The following is a 27,979-nucleotide window of genomic DNA, read 5'->3' on the forward strand; positions in this document are numbered from 1 at the left end:
ATATAGTTTAATTTTTTTTAAATTTTAATTTTTTTTTGAGACAGGATCTTGCTCTGTCACTCACGCTGGAGTATAATGGCACCATCTTGGCTCACTGCAACCTCTGCCTCCCAGGTTCAAGCAATTCTCCTGCTTCAGCCTCCCAAGTAGCTGGGATTACAGGCACACGCCATCAGGTCCAGCTAATTTTTGTATTCTTAGTAGAGATGGGGTTTCACCATGTTGGCCAGGCTAATGTCGAACTCCTGACCTCAAGAGATCCACCTGTTTTGGCCTCCCAAAGTGGTGGGATTACAGGTGTAAGCCACCATGGCCCGCCAACAAGATTTTTTTTTTTTTCAGAGCTAGACAAGTTGACTCTTAAGTTTGTATGGGAGAGGCTGGGCGCGGTGGCTCATGCCTGTAATCCTAGCACTTTGGGAGGCTGAGGAGGGCAGATCATGAGTTCGGGAGTTCGAGACTAGCCTGGCCAACATGGTGAACTCTCATCTCTACTAAAAATACAAAAATTAGCTGGGCGTGGTGGCATGCGCCTGTAATCCCAGCTACTCGTGAGGCTGAGGCATGAGAATCGTTTGAACTCAGAAGATGGAGGTTGCAGTGAGCCGAGATCACACCACTGCACTCCAGCCTGGGCGACAGAGTGAGATTCCATCTCAAAACAAACAAACAAACAAAAAAGTTTGTATGGGAGAAAAAGCAGCAAGGATAGACAGGAAAATCTGAAGCAGAAGAGCAGTAAGGAGAATGCACTATACGAGATATTAAATCATATGAGGAAAACTCTATAATTGAAAGAATCTAACCAGTAGAACCAAATTGAAAGTCCAGAATCAGACCCAAGTATATGTAGCTTTTTGATATATAACATACGTGGCATGTGAAGACATTAGTGAAAATATGGTTTTTTAATAAACAGAGGTGGAAAAACTGAAAGTCACTTGAAAGCGAGTTAAAATTGGATCTATATTTCCCATACACCAGAACAAACTTTAAATGGATCAGCAATCTAAATATAAAAAATAAAACTGTACAAATACTAGAAGAAAACATTGGGGAACTCTATAATCTAGAGGTTCTTTTTTTTTTTTTTTTTCCCCTAAAAGAGACTGCTCCTTGTGAATAGAGAAAGTTTTTCTAACTATGACTCAGAAACAATAAAGGAAAAATCATTAAAGTTGACTACATTAAAAGAGTGTATGCCAAAATCACCAGAAGCAATGTCAGAAAACAGATGACAAGCTGGGGGAAATATTTGTAATTTATATCACTAAAGACTAACTAAGCCACAACTAGGGAGGGGCGTGTGGTTTGCTACTGGCATCCACTTGGTGGATCTCCACCAGAGATTTTGTGAAACATCTGTAATGCCAGGGCAGACCCCCAACCACAAGTTATGGGGTTCATGCAGTCAACAGTGTTGATGTTGAGAAACTCCGCCTTAGGGTAAGGACAGAGGGAGTAAAACAGCTTGAGTTCTCAAAATTGAACTCATGTAAAATACCTGGCTAGCATTTTCCCTACTTCCATTGACGCTAGATGTTTCTATTTTCCAAGACTGCTCCATCTGAGATGGCAGATGGAGTTTTTATACTTCCCTGGCTAACCTGTCAGTACCCTGGGGTCTAATTCCTATGGGCCTGGAGAGAACCGGAAGTCCTTGAACACACTGCTCGATAGTACACACAATTTATTTTTAAATTAAAAAAATACATATATTAGTTTTTTATTTCCACAGGTTTTTGGAGAACATGCAGTATTTGGTTACATGGCAAGTTTTTTTTTTTTTTTTTTTTCCTGAGGTGGAGTCTTGCTCTGTTGCCCAGGTTGGAGTGCAGTGGCATGATCTCAGCTCACTGCAACCAATCTTCGCCTGCTGGGTTCAAGCAATTCTCCTGCCTCAGCCTCCTCAGTAGCTGGGACTATAGGCGTGCGCCACCATGCCTGACTAATTTTTTTGTATTTTTAGTAGAGATGGGGTTTCACCATGCTGGCCAGGCTGGTCTCGAACTCCTGACCTCGTGATCTGCCCACCTTGGCCTCCCAAAGTGCTGAGATTACAGGCATGAGCCACCGTGCCCTGCCAAGTAAGTTCTTTTGTGGTGATTTGTCAGATTTTGGTGCATCTATCACCTTAGCAGTATACACTGAACTCAATTTGTAGCCTTTTATCTCTCACTCCCTTCCCAGCCTTTTCCCCCAAGCCCCCGAAGTCCATTGTATCATTCTTATGCCTTTGCATCCTCATAGTTTAGCTCCCACTTATGAGTGAGAACATACAATTTTTGGTTTTCCATTCCTGAGTTACTTCACTTAGAACAATGGTCTCCAATCCCATTTAGGTTGCAAATGCCATTAATTCATTCCTTTTTATGGCTGAGTAGCATTCCATCGTATATGCACACCACAGTTTCTTTATCCACTCTTTGATTATGGGCATTTGGGTTGGTTTCATGTTTTTGCAGTTGCGAAGTGTGCTGTTAACATGTGTGTGCAAGTATCTTTTTTGTATATTGACTTATTTTCCTCTGGGTAGATATCCAGTAGTGGGATTGCTGGATCAAATGGTAATTCTATTTTTAGTTATTTAAGGAATCTCCACACTGTTTTCCACGGTGGTTTACATTTCCATCAGCAGTGTAGAGGTGTTCCCTTTTCACCGAATCCACGCTAACATCTATTATTTTTTGAGTTTTCGACTTTTTGATTATGGCCATCTTGCGGGAGTGAGGGGGTATCGCATTGGGGTTTTGATTCGCATTTCCCTGATCGTTAGTGATGTGGAGCATTTTTTCATGTGTGTTGGCCATTTGTGTATACTCTTTCGAGAACTGTCTATTCATGCCAGCCCACTTTTTGATGGGATTTTTTTTTCTTGCTAATTTATTTGAGTTTCTTGTAGATTCTGGATATTACTGCTTTGTCGGATGTATAGGTTGTGAAGATTTTCTCCCACTCTGTGGGTTGTCTGTGTACTCTGCTTGACTATTCCTTTCGCCTTGCAAAAGCTCTTTAGTCTGCTATTTTTTTTTCTTTTTTCTTTTTTTTTGAGATGGACCAGGCTGGAGTGCAGTGGCACCATCTCGGCTCACTGCAACCTCTGCCTCCCGGGTTCAAGTGATTATCCTGCCTCAGCTTCCCCAGCAGCTGGGATTACAGGCACGCGCCACTACACTCGGCTAATTTTTGTCTTTTTAGTAGAGACGGGGTTTTGCCATGTTGACCAGGCTGGTCTGGAACTCCTGACCTCAGGTGATCCGCCCGCCTCGGCCTCCCAGAGTGTTGGGATTACTCGGGTGAGCCCCCGCGCTGGCCCCTGGCTGGCTTCTTTGCCGCAAGCTGTTTTATCAGCAAAGTCTTTGTGAGCTGTATCTAGCTGGCTCATTTTTAAATGCGTGTTCTGCACTCCCCAGTGAACGGCCGTGTATCAGGAGTTGGCCCTTTTCTGGAACCAGGCCAGCCTTCGGTCTCTATAGAGGCACCATAAACACGCTGCTGGGGCCCTGAACTACAGTCAAAGTCAAGGCCGCTGGGCAGGACTCGCGGCTCCCCCGGCAGGCGGGTGGGGTTGGCCCGCGCGTCCCGCCCCGCCTCTCTCCCAGCGCTCCGGGCGGGCGACGCTAGCTCGCGACCCAGGACTCCGCCCGCCTCCCCGCCGGTATTTGAGGTCCGGGGTGGCTTCGGCGTCTCCACCCGCCGTTCCACTCGCTCCCCGCCCTGGAGTAAGTGTCTGGCTTGGGGGCCGCTCGGACACGCTGGCTTGGGTTTGCCGCTCCCAAGTCGGGAAAGCCGGGGGCGCGAGCGTGTGTGGCGGGAGAGGGAGTGGGGCCGGGAACGCGCCTGGGTCAACGGCGCGGGGGGACGCGGGAGCCCCGAGAATGGGGCGTGGCCGCGCGGGGCTGTGACCCTGGCCGTCCCAGCGGACGGGAGCCCGGGCGAGCGTCCGGCTTGGGTTCCCTTCCGGAGCCCCGCAGCTGCAGAGGACGGCAACGCGGCCGGTGAGTCGTGCGTGGCCGCGAGCTCGGCCGGTGACGCCGCTGACGCGGGGACCCCGGGCGCACAGGCCCAGCGCCCACGGAAGAGGCGGCCGGCGCGGGATGGGGGCGGCGCAGAGCCTCCCGGGCCACAGGTGACCCCCGTGGGCCCCGCGGCCTCCGTGACCCCTCGCCGGCTCCGCGACCCGGAGGACGCGTGCTCAGTCTTGGGGCGCCGAGTGTCGGGAGCCCGGCGGGAGGCGGAGAGAGGCCGAGGGAGGGATCGACGCCGAACGCGGCCGTCCGCGCCCCCTGCGTGTGTTCCCTGGACTGGCCGTGCTGGGCTTGGCCAATTCTGCAGCCCTTTCCAGGTCGCCCAGACCCGTGGAGACAATCGTGTGGACCAGCCCGGATCTCCTTACCGCTCTGTTTGAGTTAAACTTCCTACAGGCAAACTATTACGAGCTTTGATGTCTTCAAGGCAAAGACGAAACTACAAATTGACATTTAAGTTATTTTCTTACTTCTTCTTTTTTTTTTTTTTTTTTTTTTTTTTGTCCTAAAGCTTGGGTTTGGAAAACTGAGGTACAGAAAATTAATAGTTAATGTTCACATGCTGTCCGAATACTCAGATGCGAGGGGGGACCTGAGTCTATTTTTGGGCACTTTTGCTTTCTGGGATGCCCTTGTGCCTAATGACAGGGATACGCCCTGCAGCTGCCTGCATCGTTTCTGGTGTGGGTCAGGCCTGATGAGATGAGATCTGATGTGTTCAGTGACCTTCTAGTTAAGGTCCTGGGCCGGCCTTGTATTGCTGGGGCTGTTATGTGTGTTGGGATTAACACCAATGACTGCTGTTATCAGCATAGATGGCTTGTGTTCTCATTTCAGGACCGTATTTGAGTAATTGCATCCATTGTGATGTGGTGCCACCAAACAGAAAAGTTCTTTGGTCATACTCGACTATGTAAACTAAGTATTTTAAGTTAAGGCCAATTCCAATGCATTTTATTACAATTCAGCATGAAACGGTTAACACAGACCAGTAACGGTAGAGTGAAATTAGAATGAACAGAATCAACATTCTTTTCCATATATGTAATCATAAGGGCACCCAAGCAGATGTTGTACGGTGCCATGGAAGACCACGTACCTTCCATTTCCAGGCTTACTGCACTTGGGATTAGGCTAAGGCGTCCAAAGAAAGAAAATAATTTTTTTTTTTTTTTTTGCCAGGCTGGAGTGCAGTGGTGCGATCTTGGCTCACTGCAACCTCCACCTCCTGGGCTCCAACCTGGTTAATTTTTGTATTTTTAGTAGAGATGGGGTTTCACCATGCTGGCCAGGCTGGTCTCAAACTCCTGACCTCGTGATCTGCCTGCCTCAGCCTTCCAAAGTGCTGGGATTACAGATGTGAGCCACCGCACCTGGCCTGAAAATAATGTTTAACTCCCGCCCGGCGCGGTGGCTCAAGCCTGTAATTCCAGCACTTTGGGAGGCCAAGATGGGCGGATCACGAGGTCAGGAGATCGAGACCATCCTGGCGAACACGGTGAAACCCCGTCTCTACTAAAAAATACAAAAAACTAGCCGGGCGAGGTGGCGGGCGCCTGTAGTCCCAGCTACTCAGGAGGCTGAGGCGGGAGAATGGCCGGAACCCGGGAGGCGGAGCTTGCAGTGAGCTGAGATCCGGCCACTGCACTCCAGCCCGGGCGACAGAGCGAGACTCCGTCTCAAAAAAAAAAAAAAAATAATAATAATGTTTAACTCCCATTTATATGTTAGATATATTAGACTATTAGACTGATATATTAGTCTGATTAGATATATTAGACTGATTAGATATATTAGACTAAGACTGCTTAGATATATTAAACACACACACACAACACATACACACACATACACACATACACTGCACAAGGAAACAGAGGGTCAAGGCAGGAAGTCCAAGTTTCCATTAAACCAATCTTTTTTTTTTTTGAGACGGAATCTCGCTCTGTCGCCCGGGCTGGAGTGCAGTGGCCGGATCTCAGCTCACTGCAAGCTCCGCCTCCCGGGTTCGCGCCATTCTCCTGCCTCAGCCTCCCGAGTAGCTGGGACTACAGGCGCCCGCCACAGTGCCCGGCTAATTTTTTGTATTTTTTAGTAGAGACGGGGTTTCACCATGTTAGCCAGGATGGTCTCGATCTCCTGACCTCGTGATCCGCCCGTCTCGGCCTCCCAAAGTGCTGGGATTACAGGCTTGAGCCACCGCGCCCGGCCTAAACCAATCTTTAAATGGTTAAATGTAGTAGGAAATAAAGGCATCCTTAATGGAAGTTGAGAAGCACAATTCAATAGTGACACCTAAAAAGTAATATTAAGACTCGATCAGTTGAATAAAATCAATTGTGAACATTGCTCAGTTACTGCTGATGCTACAGGAAAAAACAAGTGATGCCAGAATAGATTTGTTAGGCTTGTTTAAAAAATACATAAAATTGTTCATTAATCAACTTTAATATCCAGTTTTTATGTCTGTGATTAAATATCATTTTTTATTTTTAAAAGGTATAGTTTTAAAATTTTGAAATGTAATGAATTTTGCATAAATACTTGTCTATGTACATATATACATGTGTATTCATATATATATATATATGAAGGACACTTAGCTATCTTATTTACTGAAGCTAAAGAAGTAGGTCCTTAAAAAGCCATTGACAGGTCTTTAGTTTGCAGTGTGACTGTGAAACAGGCATCCTTGTTACTCACACGTTTGCTGAAAGGATAAGAGAAAGCCCTCAATATAAAAGTCTCCCTAGATTGTTTACACTTTGTTGATATTTGGAGTATCTTGAGTGGTAAACTTTAAACGTGGATTTATTTTTCTTTCGTTTTAGGATTTGGATCTCTCCAATCTTTTTTATGATTAATTGTTCAATGTTTATGCATTATTGCAAAGTGATCATGAAAATGCTCAAACTCAGGGTCCTGCAGGCACTGTGGGGAGGCAGTGGGGTGACATGAGGGGATTACAGATCCAGTAGAAGCCCCCGACCCCCAATCTGCTTCCACCCCGTCTCCTTCCAGAACACCACCAGCAGCCAGACCAAAGAGTTCTCCCATTTGCTGGTTCCTGGACAGAAAAGCTACTGATCCCTTGAGCACACTGCGATGAAGCTCCCAGCTACATGTCCTGTCCATGTAAACAGAGCTTCCAGCACTGTTTTGTGTTTTCTTCTTAACTGTGTACTGACATCCAAGGGTTGTTAGGAATGTTTGGAAAGTCCAGGTACGAAAGAGAGACCTAAATAAAATAAAGCAAACACCAGTCACCACAACAAAAGGACCCCAGAGATAGGCAGCACAGGGAACGAAAGACTCAATAAACTGTAATTGTGGTATCCAAAGAATTAGCATAGAAGGCAAAATGGAATAAGATGTCATGATGAAAAATGTAAGTGAGGGAATAAGGTCAGAATAGAACATTCATTTATATGATTTCTTTTTTTTTTTCTTTTTAACCTTTGAAACCTATATTTTAGGTTCAGGATACATATGCAGGCTTGTTACATAGGTAAACTCATAGGGATTTGGTGTGCAGGTTATTTCATCACCCAGGTCCTAAGCCTAGTACCCAACAGTTATTTTTTCTGTCCCTCTCCCTCCTCCCATCCTTCACCCTCCACCCTCTGGTAGGCCCCAGTGTTTGTTGCTCCCCTCTTTGTGTCCACGTTCTCATCATTTAGCTTCTACTCATAAGTGAGAACGTGCGGTATTTGGTTTTCTGTTCCCTGTGTTAGTTTGCTCAGGATAATGGCCTCCAGTTCCATCCATGTTTCTGCAAAACACATGATCTCGTTCTTTTTTATGGTTGCATAGTATTCCATGGTGTACATGTACCACAGTTTCTTTATGCCATCTGCCATTCATGGGCATTTAGGTTGATTCCATGTCTTTGCTATTGTGAATAGTGCTGCAGTGAACATTCGCATGCATGCATCTTTATGGTAGAATGATTTCTATTCCTCTGGTTGTGTACTCAGTAATGGGATTGCTGGATTGAATGGTAGTTCTGTTTTTCGTTCTTTGAGGAGTCACCACACTGCTTTCCCCAGTGGTTGAACTATTTTACACTCCCACCAGCAGTGCTTAAGTGGTCTCTTTTCTCCACAGCCTCGCCAGTATCTCTTATTTTTTGACCTTTTAGTAATAGCCATTCTGACTGGCGTGAGATGGTATCTCACTGTGGTTTTGATTTGCATTTCTCTAATGATCAGTGGTATTGAGCCTTTTTTCTTATGCCTGTTGGGTGCATGAATGTCTCTTTTTGAAAAGTATCTGTTCATGTCCTTTGCCTACTTTTTAATGGAGTTGTTTCCTTGTAAATTTGTTTAAGTTCCTTACAGATGCTGGATATTTGACCTTTGTCAGATGCATAGTTTGTGAATATTTTCTCCTATTCTGTATATTGGCTGTTTACTCTGTGGATAGTTTCTTTTGCTGTGCAGGACCGCTTAAGTTTAATTAGATCCTATTTGTCAATTTTTGCTTTTGTTGTGATTGCATTTGGCATCTTTGTCATGAAATCTTTGCCTGTTCCTATGTCCAGAATGGTATTGCTTAGATTGTCTTCCAGGGTTTTTATAGTTTTGGCTTTTACATTTAAGCCTTTAATCCATCTTGAGTTGATTTTTGTATATGGTGTATATAAGGAAGGGGTCCAGTTTCAATCTTCCAGAGCAGAACTTTCTAACTTGTGTGTGGGTGTTGTGCCCTGGGCAGGTTAACAGATCCCGCCAACTCGGGGAGTCTGGGTGGCTGGAGCTCTGCACCGGTCACCTCTGGGGTAAGTAGCCTGGCCCCAAAGTGACATACAAATATCATTTTCTATGTGTGTCACAGCATGGAGAAAGGTGGGAAGTCCCAGATGAGATCAGTCTAAGAAATTTGTACTTGACAGAGAAAGAAAACAGAGAGTCAGTCTGGAGGAAATCAGCAAGTGCCTTTAATTTTTTCCCAAGCTAGGCTTAGTGGCTCATGCCTGTAATCCTAGCACTTTGGGAAGCCAAGGTGGGTAGATAGCTTGAGGTCAGGAGTTTGGGACCAGCCCTGGCCACCAAGCGAGACCCTGTCGCTACAAAAAAATAAAAAATTAACTGGGTATGGTGGTGTGCACCTGTAATATCTAGTCTTTGGACTAGAAAAATCTAAAATAGTTTGGTAAGACTTTGCTGTTGCTTTAAAGCGATAGTCCCCAAACTTTTTGGCACCAGGGACTAGACTGGTTTCATGGAAGACAATTTTTCCACTGATGACGTTGGGGATATGGTTTCAAGATGAAACTGTTCCACCTCAGATCATCAGGCATTCGATTCTCGTAAGAAGCTTGCAACCTAGATCGCTTACGTGCACAGTTCGCAATAGGTTCACACTCCTATGAGACGCTAACGCTGCCACGGACCTCACAGGAGGTGGAGCTCAGGCAGTAATGTTCGCTCAACCTGCTGCTCACCTCCTGCTGTGTGGCCCAGTTCCTAACAGACCACAGACCGACCTGTTGGGGACCCCTGCATACACACCAAGGGTGTTTGGAGGGAAAGTAACTAAAGAGGTTCCCACCAGCCAAGTTAGGACAATTAGAGCAAGAAGAAAGCAAACATCCGCTAATTGAAATATATTATTTGTAAAAAGCCCAAGCTCATTAATAAGTTCAGATGAGGCAAGCAAGATGAGCTTTAAAAAGGCACAAAAGAATTTAGTAATGTTTGCACTATGTCTAGGATTGCTATGTAAAAAGTTTAGTTATTATAGCTTCCTGGGCTAACAAACACAGTAGTTGTAAACACCAACTTAAAGGCCTAAACATTCAACAAAAAGACCAAGTTATACCATACAACACTGGTCTATGCAACTCACATAGAAGTAACTCCATATTTCAGTTTAAGGAATGACATCAGGCTACAAGACACTGAAATCTGGTGTTTGGTTGAGGCCTTATAAAATCCCAGTGAAGGCAGGATTGGAGCTCAAAGCAGCCCTAACTAGCAGATATGTTTGGCGTCAAAGAGTGCGTGCCCTGTGCTGAGAAACAGCTGTGATGTTCAAAGACCATGAACCAGGGAGCCCCACTTTGTTTTTACAGAAAGGGATGGTCCCTTAGGATTTAACCCCATAAGATTAATTTTCCCCATAGGAAACTATTAAAATAAGCATTACTATTACCTTAGGAAAGGAACAGGAGAACAAAACAAAGATAAAATAATTAAATCTGTGATATTAATGAATACCTTTTGCTAGACGTAAGTACAGGCATAGAAATAAGTTTTGTAATCATTGTACTGTTTGAAGGTCTTAGGAGAAGCTAGCTTACTAGATTTATATGTCTTGATTTATTAGATTTGTAGAAGTTCAAAAGTTTACTAAGGTTTGTGCAATTTGTAAGTTTGCATAAAGCATTAAAAAATTAGACATATTAAAATGTCATCAACACTTAAATAAGAAAAAATAATTTCTTTGCCCTATAAGCAGTGTGCTGTGTTTGAGAAAAAAATTAGTCTGACCAGCCTGCCAAACTATAAATTGGCCATGTATTATAATAGGGAAACGTGTCCCCAGCCTATGAAAATGTCTCTTTGGCATGAAAGTCGCCTGTTCTCAGCAGCATGGTGACAGACGGAGGGAGAGGAAAATGCAGCTGGGAGATTACTCCTTGTGTCAAAGCATATGAAACAATTACTGAAAGGGTTTGACTGACCTGTAGAACATTTGGGGAGAATTCGAAAATACATAGTACATAGGAAACTAAGGAAAGGGGGGAAGGCACTATTCATATAAGGCAAATCAGCATTACATGAAAAAGTAAATGGGTTCCCATCCCACCACCTGGCTTAGCATCGAATGCTATTTAATGATAATAAAGCAAACCTGTAGATTGGGACCGGGCCTTCAGCCTGTAGATTAGGAAGGCAATAGATAATGTCTAGAATTTGACCAGGTGCCTGTCGTTCCAGCACTTTAGGAGGCTGATGCTAGAGGATTGCTTGAGGCCAGGAGTTTGAGGCTGCAGTGAGCCGTGGTCATGCAACTGCCTTCCAGCCTGGGCGACAGAGTGAGACCCCTACCCTAATAAAAATAAATAAATACATAAAATAAAACATGATAAAGTTATTAGGTCAAAGATAGTAGTATACACATGTTATGTAGAAATATGGTGTAAACACCAGAAGAAAGAGCAGTGGAGGCGATTGCTTCTGGGGAGTTGGGAGGGCTGAGAAGGAGCTTATTGTCTTTTATAACATCTCCTTTAACACTACCTGATTTTTAAACTGAATGTATATATAGTAATTTCATAAAAAGAAGAGTTAACCAACCCCCTCCAGAAATGATATGCTATAGAAAATGTGAAAATCCAGAAAAATATAAAAACATAAAAATTACCTTTACTCAGAAACATTTAGTGTATCGTATTTCCCCCATTCTGTCTAGAAATTATGTCTACACTTACCTTTTCCCCTAATTTACATGGATAAGGTTAAATTGTACGTATAGTTTTTTTTATGTAATCTTATATATTCCCATGTCATTACTGTGATTTTTATTATGAATATCCCTATTTATATCCCATAATGTTGTACATAATGTTTTATTAGGTACCAAACCTGTGAGTTTTACCTTCAGTGAAATTCCTAAAAGTGGAATTTTTAATTCAGATAGTATGAATGTTTTCATGACGTTTTCTTTTCTTCCTTCATTTTATTGTATTTTACGTTTATTTTTTACGTGATTCTAAATTATACTCAGGAAATACTGGTGTACCAATTTAAAGTATTGTTATTGATCATGGATTCTTAGATTCTCATGCAATGGAAATTGACATGAGGCAGAGAAAGTGTCCCAGACGAGACTTTATTGGGCTTATGCTGGAGCAGGAGGGCAGCGGCACAAGGGCAAGAGTTCCTGGGCTGTCCCTCGGGACAGGTATTCCTGGTGTTTTAGGGTGACATGAATAGTCATGAGGTGTGTCAGCAGCATTACACACACTAGTGGCAGACACCGTGAAACATCATATTAGCACAGATGTGTCATGATCAGGGCATGGCAGATGAGGCCCTGAGGAGAGGATTTTAGTAACAGGGCAAGGCAAGAGGTCAGGATCGTCATTCTCCTGGGTACCTCCCTTGGGTAAGATTTGGGGTGGAACGTGGCTTATCTTGTTTCCTTCCCTGGTTTGCGTGGTCTCACGGTGGGCAGGTGTGATGGCATGGGGGATGTATGGAAAATACGGGAGTGGGTATGGGCCAAGCCCTGTCCCTGCTGCCTCCGTTTTACTTGCATGGTGTGAGAAGCATTGCCTGTCTTTGTTAGTATTAGCATGAATTGTTTTTGTATTTGCAAGGTTCATGGTTTGAAAAGGCATCTTTAATTTACTCTCCACCATTGCTTTTTGGGAAGGCCGTGCACCACTGTGTTAAGAGAGTGAACTGCAGAGCCATGCAGTCCTGGCTTCCAGCCCTCATTCTGCCGTTGTAGCCATGGGTCCTCTGGAGACAAAATACTTAAAGATCTAAGGCCCAATTTCTTTGCTTGTAAAACACAGGTGTTCTCAGCAGCTGTGTCAGAGGGTAAGGGTCTTTCAGTGTGGACCTGGCACATAGTATACATCAAAAAAGTGGAATCTTTTTTTCTGAAGTTGAAACTTTTAAATATAATTATTAGCTATTGTCTTTCTTTTTGGGGGGTAGAATCATGAATGTCCTTTGCATGTGTTTCTACTGGGGTCTGTTTTTCCAATTTTTTTGAACCCTAGTTTACTCCATTATTTTTCAGCTTTAAGAGTATTTTACTGATTCTGGCTGCTTTTCAGGTAGATCATCAAATTGTTTGCTAACTATGCTCATTTTGTCTCCTTTCTGACAATCTCCTTTCTCATTATGTTTCATGAGTTGTATTTGCCTTTGCCAGAACTATCTGAACAAAGTTACACAAGGATGGGACGACAGATATTTTTATCTTGTTCCTGTGTGGGGAATTAAGGGACTAATGTTTTATCATCAGCTGTGCTGGTGGCTGCTGAAGTAGGTAGTTCTGACGTTGTTAAGGTAGTATCGCTTGCTGTTTGGTGGAAGGGTATTTACCAGGAGTAGGGTATTCAGTTATTTAATGATTGACATAGTTTCTGCTAAGAAAACTACATCTCTAGGACATCCTTGACTTCTTGTTTCTTGTTTGCTCAGCAATTTTTATGTAAGGCATAGATAGAATTTTACCTTTCACGGCTGTAAGCGGTGTTTTCAACTAAGAAATGGAATATCATGACTGACCTCATTGTAGGCTTTGAAAATTGAGCTACATTTTTGCTCTTCTTTCTGCATTTAGTATTAACAATTATTGAATGTTAGAGATGGAAGGGAACCCAGATTATCTGGTATATGCTTTTCCTCATACAGAGAGGGAACTGATAGCAGAAGTCAAGTGATTTGCCCAGGGTACCAGAGCCAGGACTAGAGACCCTGTCTCCCTCCTGACTTGTGCCATCTCTGAATATCCTGGTTTGGTTTCTGCAGTTCATTATTTCAAATTAAATCCCCTGACACAGTGAAACCCATGTGCGCTGACTTCTCTGCCCCAGATGGTGAAACCTGGGCTGGCCGGACAGGCTTCTCCCCAGTGGGCGTGTCTTCAGACAAGAGTGGCTTTGCCTTGTTGAACTTACTGATATAGGTCAGTGCCTGAAACAGATTTGCAGGGATATTGCCAGAGATGGAGTGTTTTATTATTTGCCTTTCTTAGGTGGACATTTCCATTTGAATTAAAAGTCCTTTAAGCTGGACATGGTGCATGGCTGTAATCTCAGCACCTTGGGAGGCTGAGGCAGGAAGATCACTGGAGGCCAGGCATTCGAGAGCAGCCTAGGCAAGATGGCAAGAACCTTGTCTCTACAAAAAAAAAAAAAAAAAAAAAAAAAAAGTGTAAGAGTCCTTCAGCATTTGAGGGGAAAATGTGTGCTGATGGTAGAATAGTCTTAGATGGGGTTGGGGGAGCATGTGGGACGTTTCCCCGGCCAGCTGACCTGGTACTTACCTCTGTCTTTTTGTTTTGGTTCATGGAGGAGCCGTCTCACCTGGCAGCCTCTCCACGTGGGCTGAGCCATCTTGGGGACAAAGACAGAAGTCCATGTCCCCAGGCCAGGGAAGACCCCACGTGTCAGGGTATTCGCTGGCTTTGAGTCCTGAGACACAGACTTCACAGGCTGTGCTTCTTGCTTTGGGTCACCTTCTCTTTTCTTATTCTTAACCTAGAAGTTTCCCTGTTTTACCAATTGTTTCTCTCCAAGTTGATAAGTGGGCAGTTCTTGTGATCTAGAATCCAAAGAACCAAAAATAGGCCCAATGTTGCTTCAGTTCCGTGTAATGGCTACTTTTTTTTTTTTTTTTTTTGAGACGGAGTCTCACTCTGTCGCCCAGGCTGCAGTGCAGTGGCCGGATCTCAGCTCACTGCAAGCTCCTCCTCCCGGGTTCACGCCATTCTCCTGCCTCAGCCTCCCAAGTAGCTGGGACTACAGGCGCCCACCACCTCGCCCGGCTAACTTTTTGTATTTTTTTAGTAGAGACGGGATTTCACTGTGTTAGCCAGGATGGTCTCGATCTCCTGACCTCGTGATCCGCCCGTCTCGGCCTCCCAAAGTGCTGGGATTACAGGCTTGAGCCACCGCGCCCGGCTACTTTTGTTTATATTGATGTTCCCAGGGCTCTGCAGAATCCTGGATTTATTTATGTATCATCAAAGACTCCCTTATATTCAGGAGAATTTTAGTAATATGTACATTCTATTGTCCTTTTATTAGAAATTAGTAATCTTAAAACACGTTTGGAAAGGCTTGGCAAGCCAGGAGTGCCCAGTCCCCCAAGTATTCTCTGTAATAAATAAAGAAGAGTTTGAAAACAAACTATTTAAAGAAGCACAGCAAACAAGCTGTATCAGGTGTATTAGTTATTGTCTTGGTTTCCCGTGGCTGCTGTAACAAATGACCACGGATTCGTGGCTAAACAGCACGTGTTTATTCTCTCAGAGTTCTGAGGTTGGAGGTTGGAAACGGGTTTCACGGGGCCAGGCTCCCCCAGAGGACCATCCTTGCCTTTCCAGCTACTGCAGCTGCGGTCCTTGCACTCCTTGGCTTGAGGCCCCTTCATCTTCATCTTCAGAGGGGCATTTTGCTTTATTCTTTGCATTGCTTTTTCCCGTGAGATCTCCCCCTGCCTCCCTCTTAGAAGGATACCTGTGGTTACATTTAGGGCCAACTGGAACACTCCAGGATAATCTCCCGTCTCGAGAGCCTGAATTTAATCATGCCGCATGGTCCCTTTTGCCATGTAAGAGGCATTCACAGGTCCCAGGGATTAGGAACCTGGTATCTTTGGGACACTCGTTCAGCCAGCCCCAGCTGTGAACGTAAAGGCATGCATGGTGGAGAACTGGTTCATTCAGCATCTTCTCACAGGGCCTTCAGTAGGCACCTCCTTCCCTCTCCCATCTGCTCCAGGAAATATCTGCCCCAGCTTCTCCCCTTCCTTGTTCTGTGGGTTCCCACTCACTGCTCAAGTGAGTCACTGGGACTGTCTTAGAATGCTGGCATTCTCCGAGTGGGACATATGCATTTGGTAAACATTTGAGAACTGTGTCAGAGCAGGCAGGCCCCGCATCCCTGTATTCCCCTGTCCCCTCTTCCCCAACCTGACTGCCTATGGGGTCCTTACCTGCCCCTGTCCTCTCACCTGATTCTGCAGATTCTTCTTGAGCAGTAGCCCAGACAGGGCATTGGCCCTGCGTTTCAAGCCCGGCTACTTAGCTTCACTTCTGTCAACTTCACCTTCTCTCTAGTGCAGAGGGGCATTGATGGTAGGTCTCTCTAAGGGCTTATTGGGCTTTAACACGTGATTCTGTGATTCCGACTTGCCTGAAGGTACCCCAGCTCCCCCGCCCTGACTATCCAGCTGTGTTCCTGCTCTGGACCCTGCACGGCAGGGCTAGAGAGACGTGTGCAGCCTGACCCTACCCCTGAGCCCGAAGGTGGAGATGGGCATGCCCCTATAGCCCGGGAGGCAAGGTGGTGTCCTGAGTGTGCTGTGAGTTCAGGAGCAGGAAGGCCTGGCTTGTGGCAGCAGGAGGTCCCCAAGCCTGGTCTAAGACTGGGGCTTTGCCACCTGCAGGGATTTCCTAGAAGGAGATCCAAGGGTCAGGAGGCATTTGAAAGGCTTACACGCACCTTTGTATGTGGCTTGATTTATCTTCTTTTATTTTAAGGCTCTTGTTACCCTGAAATGGGGTTCTCTCTCTCATTATAAAAACATTTGGCCATCTTTTCTTGTGTAACTGTCAGTGAATTTGTCATTTTGAATATTTTTCAAATTAAAACAGTACATTTAAGCCCACAAAACACACCAAAGAATACAAACATAGAAGCAAAAGCCAATATCCTTCTGTAATTCCACCCCAAGAAAGTGACTCCAGGAAAGGGTGCCTCCTCCCACACTTTCTCCGTGTACGGGCAGGCGTGCAGGGAGGAGTCCTCACAAAACAGGGCCGCACTACACATAGAACTCTTTCGTTTTCCACACGTAACATTAGAAACACACACAATAATTTGGAGGGTCCTAAAAAGAAACGCCCAGAGTTGTGTGTGTGTTTCTGTTTGCCCGCTGAACCACAGCGTCGGCGGTGACTGTCAGTGAGGCGTGTGAGATGCAGTCCCATGGAAGCTGTGCTTATGTGATTCTGATTTTAAATCTTGTTCCAGGTCTGCCATCATGGATGTTCTCGCAGAAGCAAATGGCACCTTTGCCTTAAACCTTTTGAAAACGCTGGGTAAAGACAACTCGAAGAATGTGTTTTTCTCACCCATGAGCATGTCCTGTGCCCTGGCCATGGTCTACATGGGGGCAAAGGGAAACACCGCTGCACAGATGGCCCAGGTACGGCCTCAGGGCAGCCACGGGTGCTATTAACTGTCAGGTGAGCTGGTCCTCCACATTCCAAATCCCAAAGGGATTCCTGGAGACGCATGACTGTGTAGTATCGCAGGGTGTGGACGGAGAGTGTGCAGGGAAGGGCATGCCGCCCATGCTGGAGCACCCTGGGGACAATACCCTGACTGACCCATTGGGGTGGAGAGGGGGTGCCCGATTCAGAGGAATGAATGATTTCATCATCACATGGCTTAGCTTGTTCATGAGTTTGTAGATGGTTGTAAAGTCACAAGGTTCAGGTTGAGTCCTGTGATGATCTTTGGGTGCTGCCATCTGGTTTTTGGTTGTTAGGAGTCTTTATTTTCTCGTTTGCGTGTAAAGCCTTCTTAAAATGGCGTTTGTGAGCTAAACATGTTTTCAGTAGTGCTCTGGTTATTTGTGGTTGTGTAACCAGCTCTCCCAGCTCAGCAGCTTTCCTGGTTGTTGAATCCGGGTGGATTGGGTGGTGCTTCTGCACCACTTGGCACTGGGTGGGTCCCTTGTGGGGCTACGTCAGCGGGGGCTCAGTAGGGTGCTGGGGCGTCTTCTCTGTGGCCTTCTCCACTGGGGCCTTCCACATGCTTCCTTCAGCAGGGTTGCCTGGGCTCCCGTAGGCCAGGCGGCTGGGTTCTGAGAGGAAGTACTCCCAGAAGACAGGCTTGAAACAAGTGCCTATCAAGCCTCCACATGTGTCCTGCTTGCCAAGGCCCCAGTGCTAAAGGCAGGCGCATCTCTGCGTCTGAGGGCTGAGTGAGGGTGTGCACACCAGAGACATGGCTGGTTGGGGCCACCCATGACTGCTGTGGTCTGCCCTCTGGACCTGGTGGTTCCCTGGGAGTCTGAGATCCAGGTGTGGGCAGGGTTGGTTTTTCCTGTAGCCGCTCTCCTCGGCTTGTAGACACCGTTTTCTCCCTGTGTCCTCACGTGATCATCTCTGTGTGTGTGTCTGTGTCCTCATCTCCTCTTTTTATAAGGACATGAGTCCTATTGGATTAAAGCCCAACCTAATGGCCTCGTTACCTTAATCCCCCCTGTAAAGGCCCTCTCTGCAAATGCAGTTCCATTCTGAGACACTGGAGTTGGGACCTCAGTGTGTAAATTTTGGGGGGACACATGCAGCCCATCACAGTAGGTGTGGGAGGCATGCAGGCCATCACTGAACAGTGGCAATTCCCAGCCCAGCCGGGCACGTATTGTCCACCCCTCAGCCCTGGGTGCAGGGCGTTCCTCGATGAGCCTTCACTGCAGCTTCCGGGAATTGTCCCCTTGTCCGCTGCTGCCCTGGCCATGCTCTGCCCTCTGTGTCCTGGTGTCGCTCTTGGCAGCTCCTTTCCTGTTCTGTAAGAAATGGCCCATGCTTGCTGCATTCCCAGCCTACCTCCCACCTGTAGAACGTGGGTGCCCAGAGGCCTCCCTGCGCTTTGAGCCGTCTCTCCCTTTTAGTCCAAGCTGTTACAAGTGCTTGAAAACCACTGTGGGATTTCTATCAACTTAAAATTCTGCTTCCCTGGACAAAAGCCCCCCCGCCCCGCACCCCCATCCTGCGTGCTCTGTGTTGGGTTGGGAGTCAGGGTGCCACGGGAGAGCCTGCCAGAGGGTATGTAAGATGCTGCCTGAATCTTTTAAGGTTTAACCAAGTGGATTTGGACCTCACCCTTGAGGCCAGTGTCTGAGATTTGATCTTTGCCCTGAGGCCATCTCTTTTAGAATCTTTTGCCAGCTGGCGAGGCTGGGAAGAAGAAACATTTTTATTCTCCACCTAGCACATCCTGGATTGGAAATAGTTCCTTTAAATTCTGCTTGAAAATGGAACAGTTCCTTCTTTTCATCTTTCTCTTCCCATGTGTTATCCTAGGCAGCAAAAAGAAGCCAGGTTCATCCTGGACCACTTAGCCAGATGCTGGAGTTCACAGGGAAGACACCCCATCCTCCCTGTCACTGCGGGTGACTTCTTTCCACTTCTTCAACTGGTACACACACAGCCCCCTTTCTCCAGCCCCCAGGAGTCATTTCGTCCTGTCCCTCCAGCCTCTGCCAACTGCCTGGGTCCAAGGCCAGGGCCACATGTTTTAGGTTTTGGTCATGGCAGAATTCCACTTCTGGATGGCTACATGTGTCACCTGTTGCCATAAAACAAACCATCCCAAACTCAGTGGCTGGAAATAACAATGATTGATTATTTCTCAGATTCTGTGGCCTGAGTGGGCAGGACTGCTCCCAGGAAGCAGTGCGGGTCACTCATGCAGCTGTTTCAGTGGACACCTGGCCTGGAAGGTTCAAGAAGGCCTCTCTCACCCCTGAGACCTCGATTCTTTTTTTTTTTGAGACAGAGTTTTGCTCTTGTTGCCCAGGCTGGGGCGCAATGGTGTGATCTCGGCTCACTGCAACCTCTGCCTCCTGGGTTCAAGCGATTCTCCTACCTCAACCTCCCGAGTAGCTGAGATTACAGGCATGCACTACCACGCCAGGCTAATTTTGTATTTTTAGTAGAGATGGGGTTTCTCCATGTTGGTCAGGCTGGTCTCAAATTCCCGACCTCAGGTGATCCGCCGGCCTCGGCCTCCCGAAGTGCTGGGATTGCAGGTGTGAGCCCCCGCGCCCGGCTGGAGGCCTTGGTTCTTCCAACAACTCTCCCCACAGGTAGTGGCACTTTCTCCAGGGCTTTCCATGTGGCCTTCGGCAGGATAGCTTGGACTTCCTTCTTTCATGGTGGCCAGGGTACAAGAGAGTGAACATGGCAGCTGCCAGGCCTTTTAAACAGGGCCTAGGCCTGGAACAGCATCACTTCTACGGAATTCTACCTACTGTATCATTAGTCAGAGCCAGTGACAGGGCCATTCCAGACCCACGGGCAGGAGGGAGCCTGCCCCTTCTGACGTCAGGAGCGGCCTGCGTTTGCACAGATGGGAGGTCTGCTTGGCACCCTTGTTTGCCACCAGACTCCAAGTACTGAGCATCAGAAGCCTGAGTTTGTGGAGGGCATTGCAGGTCATGCCAGCACTGACAGGGTACAGGGAGGGGCTTTCAAGACCCTTCTGGCCTTTAATCTGATGGATCTTTTTTTTTTTTTTTTGGGAGGGAGTCTCACTCTGTTGCCATGCTGGAGTGCAGCGGCACGATCTCAGCTCACTGCAACCTCCGCCTCCCGGGTTCAAGCGATTCTCCTTCCTTAGCTTCCCGAGTAGCTGGGATTACAGGCGTGCACCACCAGGCCCGGCTCATTTTTGTATATTTAGTAGAGATGGGGTTTCGCCTTGTTGGCCAGGCTGGTCTCAAACTCTTGACCTCAGGTGATCCGCCCACCTTGGCCTCCCAAAGTGCTGGGATTACAGGTGTGAGTCACCGCGCCTGGCCTTGGATGGGTCTTTTAAGCAGTAGTAAGGGTCTGGATGGTTGTTAGGCTGAGTTTGGGGTTGCCTCATTTCCTGAAGTCAGATCATACAGGAATGATGTGTGTTTTCATTCTGGTTTTGATTTCAGGTACTTTCTTTCAATAAAAGTGGCAGTGGTGTAGACATCCACCAGGGCTTCCAGGCTCTTCTCACCGAAGTGAACAAGACTGGCACGCAGTACTTGCTTAGGACGGCCAACAGGCTCTTTGGGGAAAAGTCTTGTGATTTCCTCTCAGTAAGTCATACTTGCTGTTATTCACTAAAGAAAGAAAGGTGGCCAGGTGGTGGGGGCTGGGGTCCAGCAGGAAGCGTGTGGCTCTAAATGCCACTATGCCATACGGAGGCTTTTGTAATTTGTTTCTTTTCACGTGCCAATATGTTTTAAATTCTCTGCATTTCAGTAAGGTGGGTCTACTTCATGCTTTTGAACTGTCTTGTCAGCATTTGTCAGGCAGCTCCTTGATGCATGGCTGCTCCCTTAAAGGATCCAGCAGTTGGTGAAGTTTGTTTGATATTCAGAGACTGATTCAACTTAGGTTTTTTTTTTTTTTTTTCTGAGTCAGAGATTCGCTCTGCTGCCCAGGCTGGAGTGCAGTGGAATGATCTCAGCTTACTGCAACCTCTGCCTCCTGGGTTCAAGTGATTCTCCTGCCTCAGCCTCCTGAGTAGCTGGGATTACAGGTGCCCGCCACCATACACGGCTCATTTTTGTATTTTTAGTAGAGACAGGCTTTCGCCATGTTGGCCAGGCTGGTCTCGAACTCCTGAGCTCACATGATCCACCTGCCTCGGCCTCCCAAAGTGCTGGGATTACAGGTGTGGGCCACAGTACCTGACCTTGACTTAGTTTTTAAGCTAGGATTAAATATAGCTAAAGCTAGGAAGTTGTATTTCAGATTAAGTCCTCATATTTATTTGTAAATTATATATGTCAATCATAAAATTATAGATTTTCTGATTTGGTGCAATGAAGAAGGAGGCCATTGGTGTTCATCATTTTTGTAGCCAGGCAGTTATGTCACTCTGTCTATCCTAGTCTTTTAGAGATTCCTGCCAAAAATTCTACCAAGCAGAGATGGAGGAGCTTGACTTCATCAGCGCCGTAGAGAAGTCCAGAAAACACATCAACTCTTGGGTAGCGGAAAAGACAGAAGGTGAAAATGTATTGCTTTCTACTTGTAACAGCATCTTCACCTATTTTATTGTCAATTCCTTCACAAGACTTCACAATCTTCACAAGACTGTAAACAGGAATGATTTTTTTTTTTCTCTGAATAACTGCAAACTTAAACAATCTGCTTCTGAAATCAGTTGCCATTATTTGACATTTTGGAAATGCTCAATGTGTGCTGTTCTCTCTGGCTTCTCCCTGCGTCCTCAGTGTACCCGTGATGTCTTTCAGTATTTGGTACCCCTCTTCTGGACCAATCCCCATTTTAATTTTGAGGAAGGGCTTCATGTTAATATAGTTTTCCCTTTCATAAGTAACACAAAAGATTCAGTATGGATCTCAAGCTGCCTCCCTCTTGGGTAGTACGGTCTACAGTTTTCATGGATTGCTATGGGACACCGGGTCATGCCGTGGTCTATCTACAGTTCTTAATTTAAACTTTTTTTTTTTTTGAGACAGGGTCTCCCTCTGTCACCCAGGCTGGAGTGCAGTGCCACAATCACAGCTCACTGCAGCCTCAGTTCTTTTTCTTTTTTTTTCTTTGAGATGGAGTTTTGCTCTTATTGCCCAGGCTGGAGTGCAATGGTGCGATCTCAGCTCACTGCAACCTCTGCCTCCCAGGTTCAAGCGATTCTCCTGTCTCAGCCTCTCAAGTAGCTGGGATCACAGGCGTGTGCCATCATGCCTGGCTAATTTTTGTGTTTTTAGTAGAGACGGGGTTTCACCATGTTGGCCAGGATGATCTCAATCTCTTCACCTCGTTATCCGCCCGCCTTGGCCTCCCGAAGTGCTGGGATTACAGCCTCAATTCTTGGGCTCAAGCAGTCCTCCTGCTTCAGTCTCCCAAGTAATTGGGACTACGGGTAGCACCACCATGCCCAGCTAATTTTAATAATATTTTTTTAAAGAGATGAGGCCTCACTATGTTGTCCAGGCTGGTCTCAAACTCCTGGTCTCAAGTGATCCTCACACCTCAGCCTCCCAAAGTGCTGGAATTATAGGTGTGAGCCACTGTGCCTGGCCTAACCTGTTCTTTAAGCTTATAAAGAACATCTTCTGACTGCCCACCTTTTTGACAACCCTTTAACTTCCTGTCTTTAAGTCATAGGCACCCACGACTGCTTCCTATCTCATGTGTTATGAACTCATCCTGCATAATTAACATGTATTTGTTCACTTCGTGTGTTTCATTCAAACGGTGATGTTTTTCTTATCAGAAGTTTTTGTCGCTTTGCTTTCAGGACACGTATCCCTTTGTATTTGGGGGGTAGTGGAACTCTATCCGTGCACCTGACTGCTGAACAAGGCCCCAGCCGATGCCCGGTGTGTCCGGGATCAGCAGCCGCTCCTGTCTAACTTTACGGTCTTTAATTCTCTGCTCAGGTAAAATTGCGGAGTTGCTGTCTCCGGGCTCAGTGGATCCATTGACAAGGCTGGTTCTGGTGAATGCTGTCTATTTCAAAGGAAACTGGAATGAGCAGTTTGACAAGGAGAACACCAAGGAGAGACCGTTTAAAGTCAGCAAGGCGAGTAAGGTGCCGTGACGGGGGCGACTCTCGGAGCGTCTCGGATTCGGAGCCCGCCTGCATGCGACCTTTCCGCCCCTGCCCCTCCTGTTTGCCATCCATCGGGTGGCCGCCTGTCCCTGGCTCCTGGCATCCGCCCTGCCACCTACAGGGCAAGTCTGAAGCTGCAGCCCTCAGGCTCCATCGAGGTCTTAAAGCTCAGACTCCGGCTATGGTGTGCCGCCTTCCAGCGGGCATTTCCCCCGGTCTCTAGCGTCATTCTCATCCGGACCTACGCACTCCTTTCTTTCCGGCGGCGTCCCGGGAAGCCCCGGGCCAGCCCTCCCGCCGCGCTGCACACGGCTCCTCCGCGCCGCTACCGCGCCTCCTGCTGGCCGCCGTGCCACACTGCAGGGCGGAACGACTCGCCCTGCTGAATTGAGGCTGAGCGGGGAGGATGTCTGACAAGTGCCAGACGCGTAGCTGGTGCCTAGTAAATGCCGAACCAATGAGTGATATTCAGGCCTCTCTTGATAGTCAGGATAAGTACAGATTTTTGTTTTAAAACAACCAAACCAAACATGTAGATAGACACGGAGATTAACCACCTCCAGCTTGGAAGATGTCATTTGCTGGTGGCCCTTTATCTTCCTCTCACTGAATCCACTTTATTGTCTCTTGTTTTGTTGGTCTTTTACTATAGAAATTTTTGAACATAGACAGAGTAGACAGAATATATTAATTACAGTGTATTCTTGATCATTGACCGCAGTTAGGTCTTCCAGGCTAACTTGAACTTGAGCCTTCAGTTTCTCAAGAAATTTATTTTCATTGTCTGTTCTCGCAATTCAGAAAGAATTATTTTCTTTCAAACTTTTGTTCTGAAATGAGCTGTCCTATTTTCCCCTGGCAAAATTATTTCTCTCTTTAATCGTTAACAAGATGTACAAAGGCTTAGTTTGACTACAGGTAACAGAAACCACAGCTCACCATGGTTTAGCTCCTAGGAGCTCATCTCCCCTACCAGGAGGTCTGGAGGCAGGTGAGACCTGGGCTGGTCTGGCACCAGCCGATGATCCCAGGGAGCTGGCTCGGCCATCCTCAGCATGTGGTCTTCTTCCTCATGGTCACAAGATGGCTCAACTGGCTTCAGCAGTCCAGGTGGCAGGGAGGGGGAGGAGCAAGGGGAGGAGAGCCTAAACCTTCGCCTGGGTGGTTCTGCCTTTCAGGAAGGGAAAGCTGCTTTCTATATGGTGTAGGCCAGAACTATAGGTCTCGTGGGTTTGGGGAGATGTGGAATCCTGTCAGGCTTTCTGAGCTCTGCAGTGAAGAAGGATGAAGGAAGGGGCTGCAGTATTGAGTGTACCTCCAAGGCAACAGATTTTGAGTTGACACAGATTCTTAATTTCATTTACTGCTATATAAAATGGAACTTGTCTACATAATTGTGTATTTAGTGAATCATTGAGTCACTAAGGTTAGATCTTTTTATATTACAAGCTTGGAGGCTTTGGACCCTGATGCGGTGCAGGGAGGAATTACTGAAGGCAGGGTCAGCAAACTTCAGCCTACAGCAAAGCCAGGCCACTACCTATGTTTTTTTAAAGGTTTATTGAAACACAGCCATGCTTATTTTATTTTATTTTATTTTTTATTTTTTATTTTTTACTTTTATTTTTCCAAGACAGAGTTTATCTCTTGTTGCCCTGGCTGGAGTGCAATGGTACGATCTCGGATCACTGCAGCCTCCACTCCCAGGTTCAGGGATTATCCTGCCACAGCCTCTTGAGTAGCTGGGATTACAGGTGTGCACCACCATGCCCAGCTAATTTTTGCATTTTTAGTAGAGATGGGGTTTCACCATGTTGGTCAGATTGGTCTCGAACTCCTGACCTCAGGTGATCCACCTGCACTGGCCTCCCAAAGTGCTGGGATTACAGGCGTGAGCCACCATGCCTGGCCCATGCTTATTTACTTACTTATTTCATCCTGTAACAGCAGTTGACTCGTTGTGACAGAGACGGTATATGTAGCCACAAACCAGAAAATAGTTCCTGTCTGGTCAGTTATGGAAAAAACATGCCTACTGCTGGCCAAGAAAATGAGTGGGGCCACCGAGGCCCAGGAGACTGCTCTAGCCAAAGGCTAAGGGCCAGCCCAGGTGAGCCTCTACCAGGTGAAAGCAGAAAGTTGCCACTGCAGTGTATTTTGGTTGTTCCATTTAACACAGAAGAATGTGCTACCCCAGAGACTGGGAACCATACAGCATCTTTGACTGTGCCTATTGCAGGGTATTTACTCAACTCACAGGAGCAGCTTGGAGTCAGGAAATGAGGAGGATTGTTGGATGGGGTGTGGTTCCTGGCCTCCAGTCTTTCTCATTGGCTGGCTGGGGTTGGTGACCAGTGCAGTTTTTTCTGGTGAGATGTGTATATGTTGCCTGGCCTTTTCAGCATCCCAGTTCATGAATTCATTTATGCATTTATCATTTATTCAGCAGAGGTTGACTGAGTGCCTTATTTAATTAATTAATTTATTTTTTTGAGATGGAGTCTCGGTCTGTCTCCCAGGCTGGAGGGCAGTGGTGCAATCTTGGGTCACTGCAACCTCTGCCTCCCAGGTTCAAGTGATTCTCCTACCTCAGCCTCCCGAGTAGCTGGGATTACAGGAGTGCACCACCACACCCAGCTAATTTTTGTATTTTTAGTAGAGGTGGGGTTTCACCATGTTGGCCAGGCTGGTCTCGAACTCCTGACCTTAGGTGATCCATCTGCCTTGGCCTCCCAAAGTGGTGGGATTACAGGCATGAGCCACCATGCCCAACCTGACTGAGTGTCTTCTGTGCATCAGGCATGGTGCTAGGTATTTTTCAGCCATGCACAAAACTAGCAAAGCATGCTTGCCCTGGTGAAGCGTATGCTTTCTTGGGGGAGAGACAGCAAGCATAAATAAGAAAATAGGAGTGTATTAGACAGTGGTAAATGCTACAGAGGTATACCAAGGGAGGGGATAGGAAGCTATTTTCGGGGTGGGGGTGTAGTGTCAGGTAAGATGATCAAGGCCAGCTTCTCTGCCAAGGTGATTTTTGAACAAAGACCATAAAGAGGCAGAAGTTCACTCCAGGTATTGGAGGACAAGCTTACTGCGCAGAGATGAGATGAACCAGGTTTGCTGTCAGTGCAGTGAGGAGGCCTCTGTGACTGTAGCAGATAAACAAAGGGAGAGGAAACTGGGTTGAGCTCCTAGGAGCTAAACCATGGTGACCTGGGGTTTCTGTTACCTGTAGTCAAACAAAGCCCTCGTACATCTTGTTAGTGATTAAAGACAGATGAGCTATCACAATTCCAGGTCATTTTAGGGACTTTCAGCTCCTGCTCTGGGTAAACGGGGAGCCAGGGAAGAGTGTCCTGCCAAAGAACCATGTGATCTGACTTAGGTTCTACCTGGTCCTTCTGGCCGCTGTGCCGGGAACAGTCACAATCATATTATCACAATATTCCAGGACTAGGCTGACAGCAGCAGAGGCAGAAGGAACAGGTCAGATTTTGGTTATATTTTCGAGGTAGAGCCAATATAATTTGCCAGTGAGTCAGACACAGGGTGCGAGAGAAAGACAGGAGTCAGGGCACTCGAGGGCTTTTGACCACTGGACGGTGATGCTGCCCTAGCTGACATGGGCAGAGTTGTAGTAGACAGAGCTGACCTGAAGGATCTACGGAGCGCCACATTACAGGTGGCATCGGGAGTTTCTTCTGTGTCCAAATGTAGGTGTCAGGTGGGCAGTAAAATGCAGGAGTCCCAAGGACAGGGCATAGGCCCAGGCTGGAGGTAAATTTGGTATGATATTTGGGCCCCAGGCACCCCGGTTTCTGGAGGTTGCGGTAATGAAGACGGCAGGGAAGGTGCTGCCGTGTGTTCTGGAAGCTGGGGAGAAACCGTGCTGCATTTCTCCCTACAGAGAGTGGCCGGCTCCGACAAATTTGTCCTGTGTGTCAGTGGGGTCTTGTTTCAACTTAATGTTTATCTGTTTTCTTTGTAGAATGAGGAGAAACCTGTGCAAATGATGTTTATGCAGTCTACTTTTAAGAAGACCTATATAGGAGAAATATTTACCCAAATCTTGGTGCTTCCGTATGTTGGCAAGGAACTGAATATGATCATCATGCTTCCGGACGAGACCACCGACTTGAGAACGGTAACAGCTAAGCTGTGAGTGAGGCGTGCTAGCGAGGGAGCCGCTCGCGGGTGTCTGCTGTGGCTGCTTTCCCCACTTCGCGGTCAGCCATTTAACACCAGACCGCTGCTGACCATAGCCCCGCTGCCACTGGTGTCCGGCATCCGCAGCACCGCACAGGGCCCTGGTGGGCAGCAGCACCCTAGGTCTTAAAGTCTTCAACTGTCTCCCTCTAGGTGGAGAAAGAACTCACTTACGAGAAGTTCGTAGAATGGACGAGGCTGGACATGATGGATGAAGAGAAGGTGGAAGTGTCCCTCCCTCGGTTTAAACTGGAGGAAAGCTACGACATGGAGAGCGTCCTGTGCAGCCTGGGCATGACCGACGCCTTCGAGCTGGGCAAGGCAGACTTCTCTGGAATGTCCAAGACAGACCTGTCTCTGTCCAAGGTCGTGCACAAGTCCTTTGTGGAGGTCAACGAGGAAGGCACGGAGGCTGCAGCCGCCACAGCTGCCATCATGATGATGCGGTGCGCCAGATTCGTCCCCCGCTTCTGCGCCGACCACCCCTTCCTTTTCTTCATCCAGCACAGCAAGACCAACGGGATTCTCTTCTGCGGCCGCTTTTCCTCTCCCTGAGGACAGGGCGTTCTCTGTGTGCAGCCCCTCTCCTCTCTGTCCCTGACACTCCACAGTGTGCCTGCAACCCAAGTGGCCTTATCCGTGCCCTGGTGGCAGTTCAGAAATAAAGGGCCCAATGGTGGGATGCCGCATT

At 47.0% G+C, this 27,979-nt stretch overlaps 1 protein-coding gene across 5 annotated transcripts; it reads left to right on the forward strand.

The window, feature by feature from the left end:
- Nucleotides 1-3,090: 3,090 nt before the first annotated feature.
- SERPINB6 (serpin family B member 6) lies at nucleotides 3,091-27,979 on the forward strand. 5 transcript variants are annotated; one of them, XM_010361806.2, is made up of 7 exons: nucleotides 3,091-3,722; nucleotides 16,756-16,930; nucleotides 20,444-20,590; nucleotides 21,392-21,509; nucleotides 22,910-23,052; nucleotides 27,071-27,226; nucleotides 27,442-27,979. In XM_010361806.2, exons 2-7 carry the CDS (start codon nucleotides 16,766-16,768, stop codon nucleotides 27,841-27,843), a joined length of 1,131 nt encoding a protein of 376 aa, XP_010360108.1. In that variant the 5' UTR covers nucleotides 3,091-3,722; nucleotides 16,756-16,765; the 3' UTR covers nucleotides 27,844-27,979. The 5 variants fall into 5 exon arrangements, with proteins under 5 accessions (XP_010360108.1, XP_010360107.1, XP_010360113.1 ...); XM_010361805.2 differs by having other exon boundaries at nucleotides 3,498-4,129; XM_010361811.2 differs by lacking the exon at nucleotides 3,091-3,722 and adding an exon at nucleotides 3,832-3,998.

Source organism: Rhinopithecus roxellana, chromosome 4, assembly GCF_007565055.1.
Source record: "Rhinopithecus roxellana isolate Shanxi Qingling chromosome 4, ASM756505v1, whole genome shotgun sequence".
NCBI classification, from domain to species: Eukaryota; Metazoa; Chordata; class Mammalia; order Primates; family Cercopithecidae; genus Rhinopithecus; species Rhinopithecus roxellana.

What these genes read in the sequence shown, in the direction of transcription:
- SERPINB6 (XM_010361805.2), top strand. Translation starts at nt 4,098, where the DNA reads ATGGGGGCGGCGCAGAGCCTCCCGGGCCACAG. An exon ending in CAGAGCCTCCCGGGCCACAG is followed by an intron (nt 4,130 to 16,755) that starts GTGACCCCCGTG and finishes ATCTTGTTCCAG; the next exon opens with GTCTGCCATCATGGATGTTC. An exon ending in CCGCTGCACAGATGGCCCAG is followed by an intron (nt 16,931 to 20,443) that starts GTACGGCCTCAG and finishes TTTTGATTTCAG; the next exon opens with GTACTTTCTTTCAATAAAAG.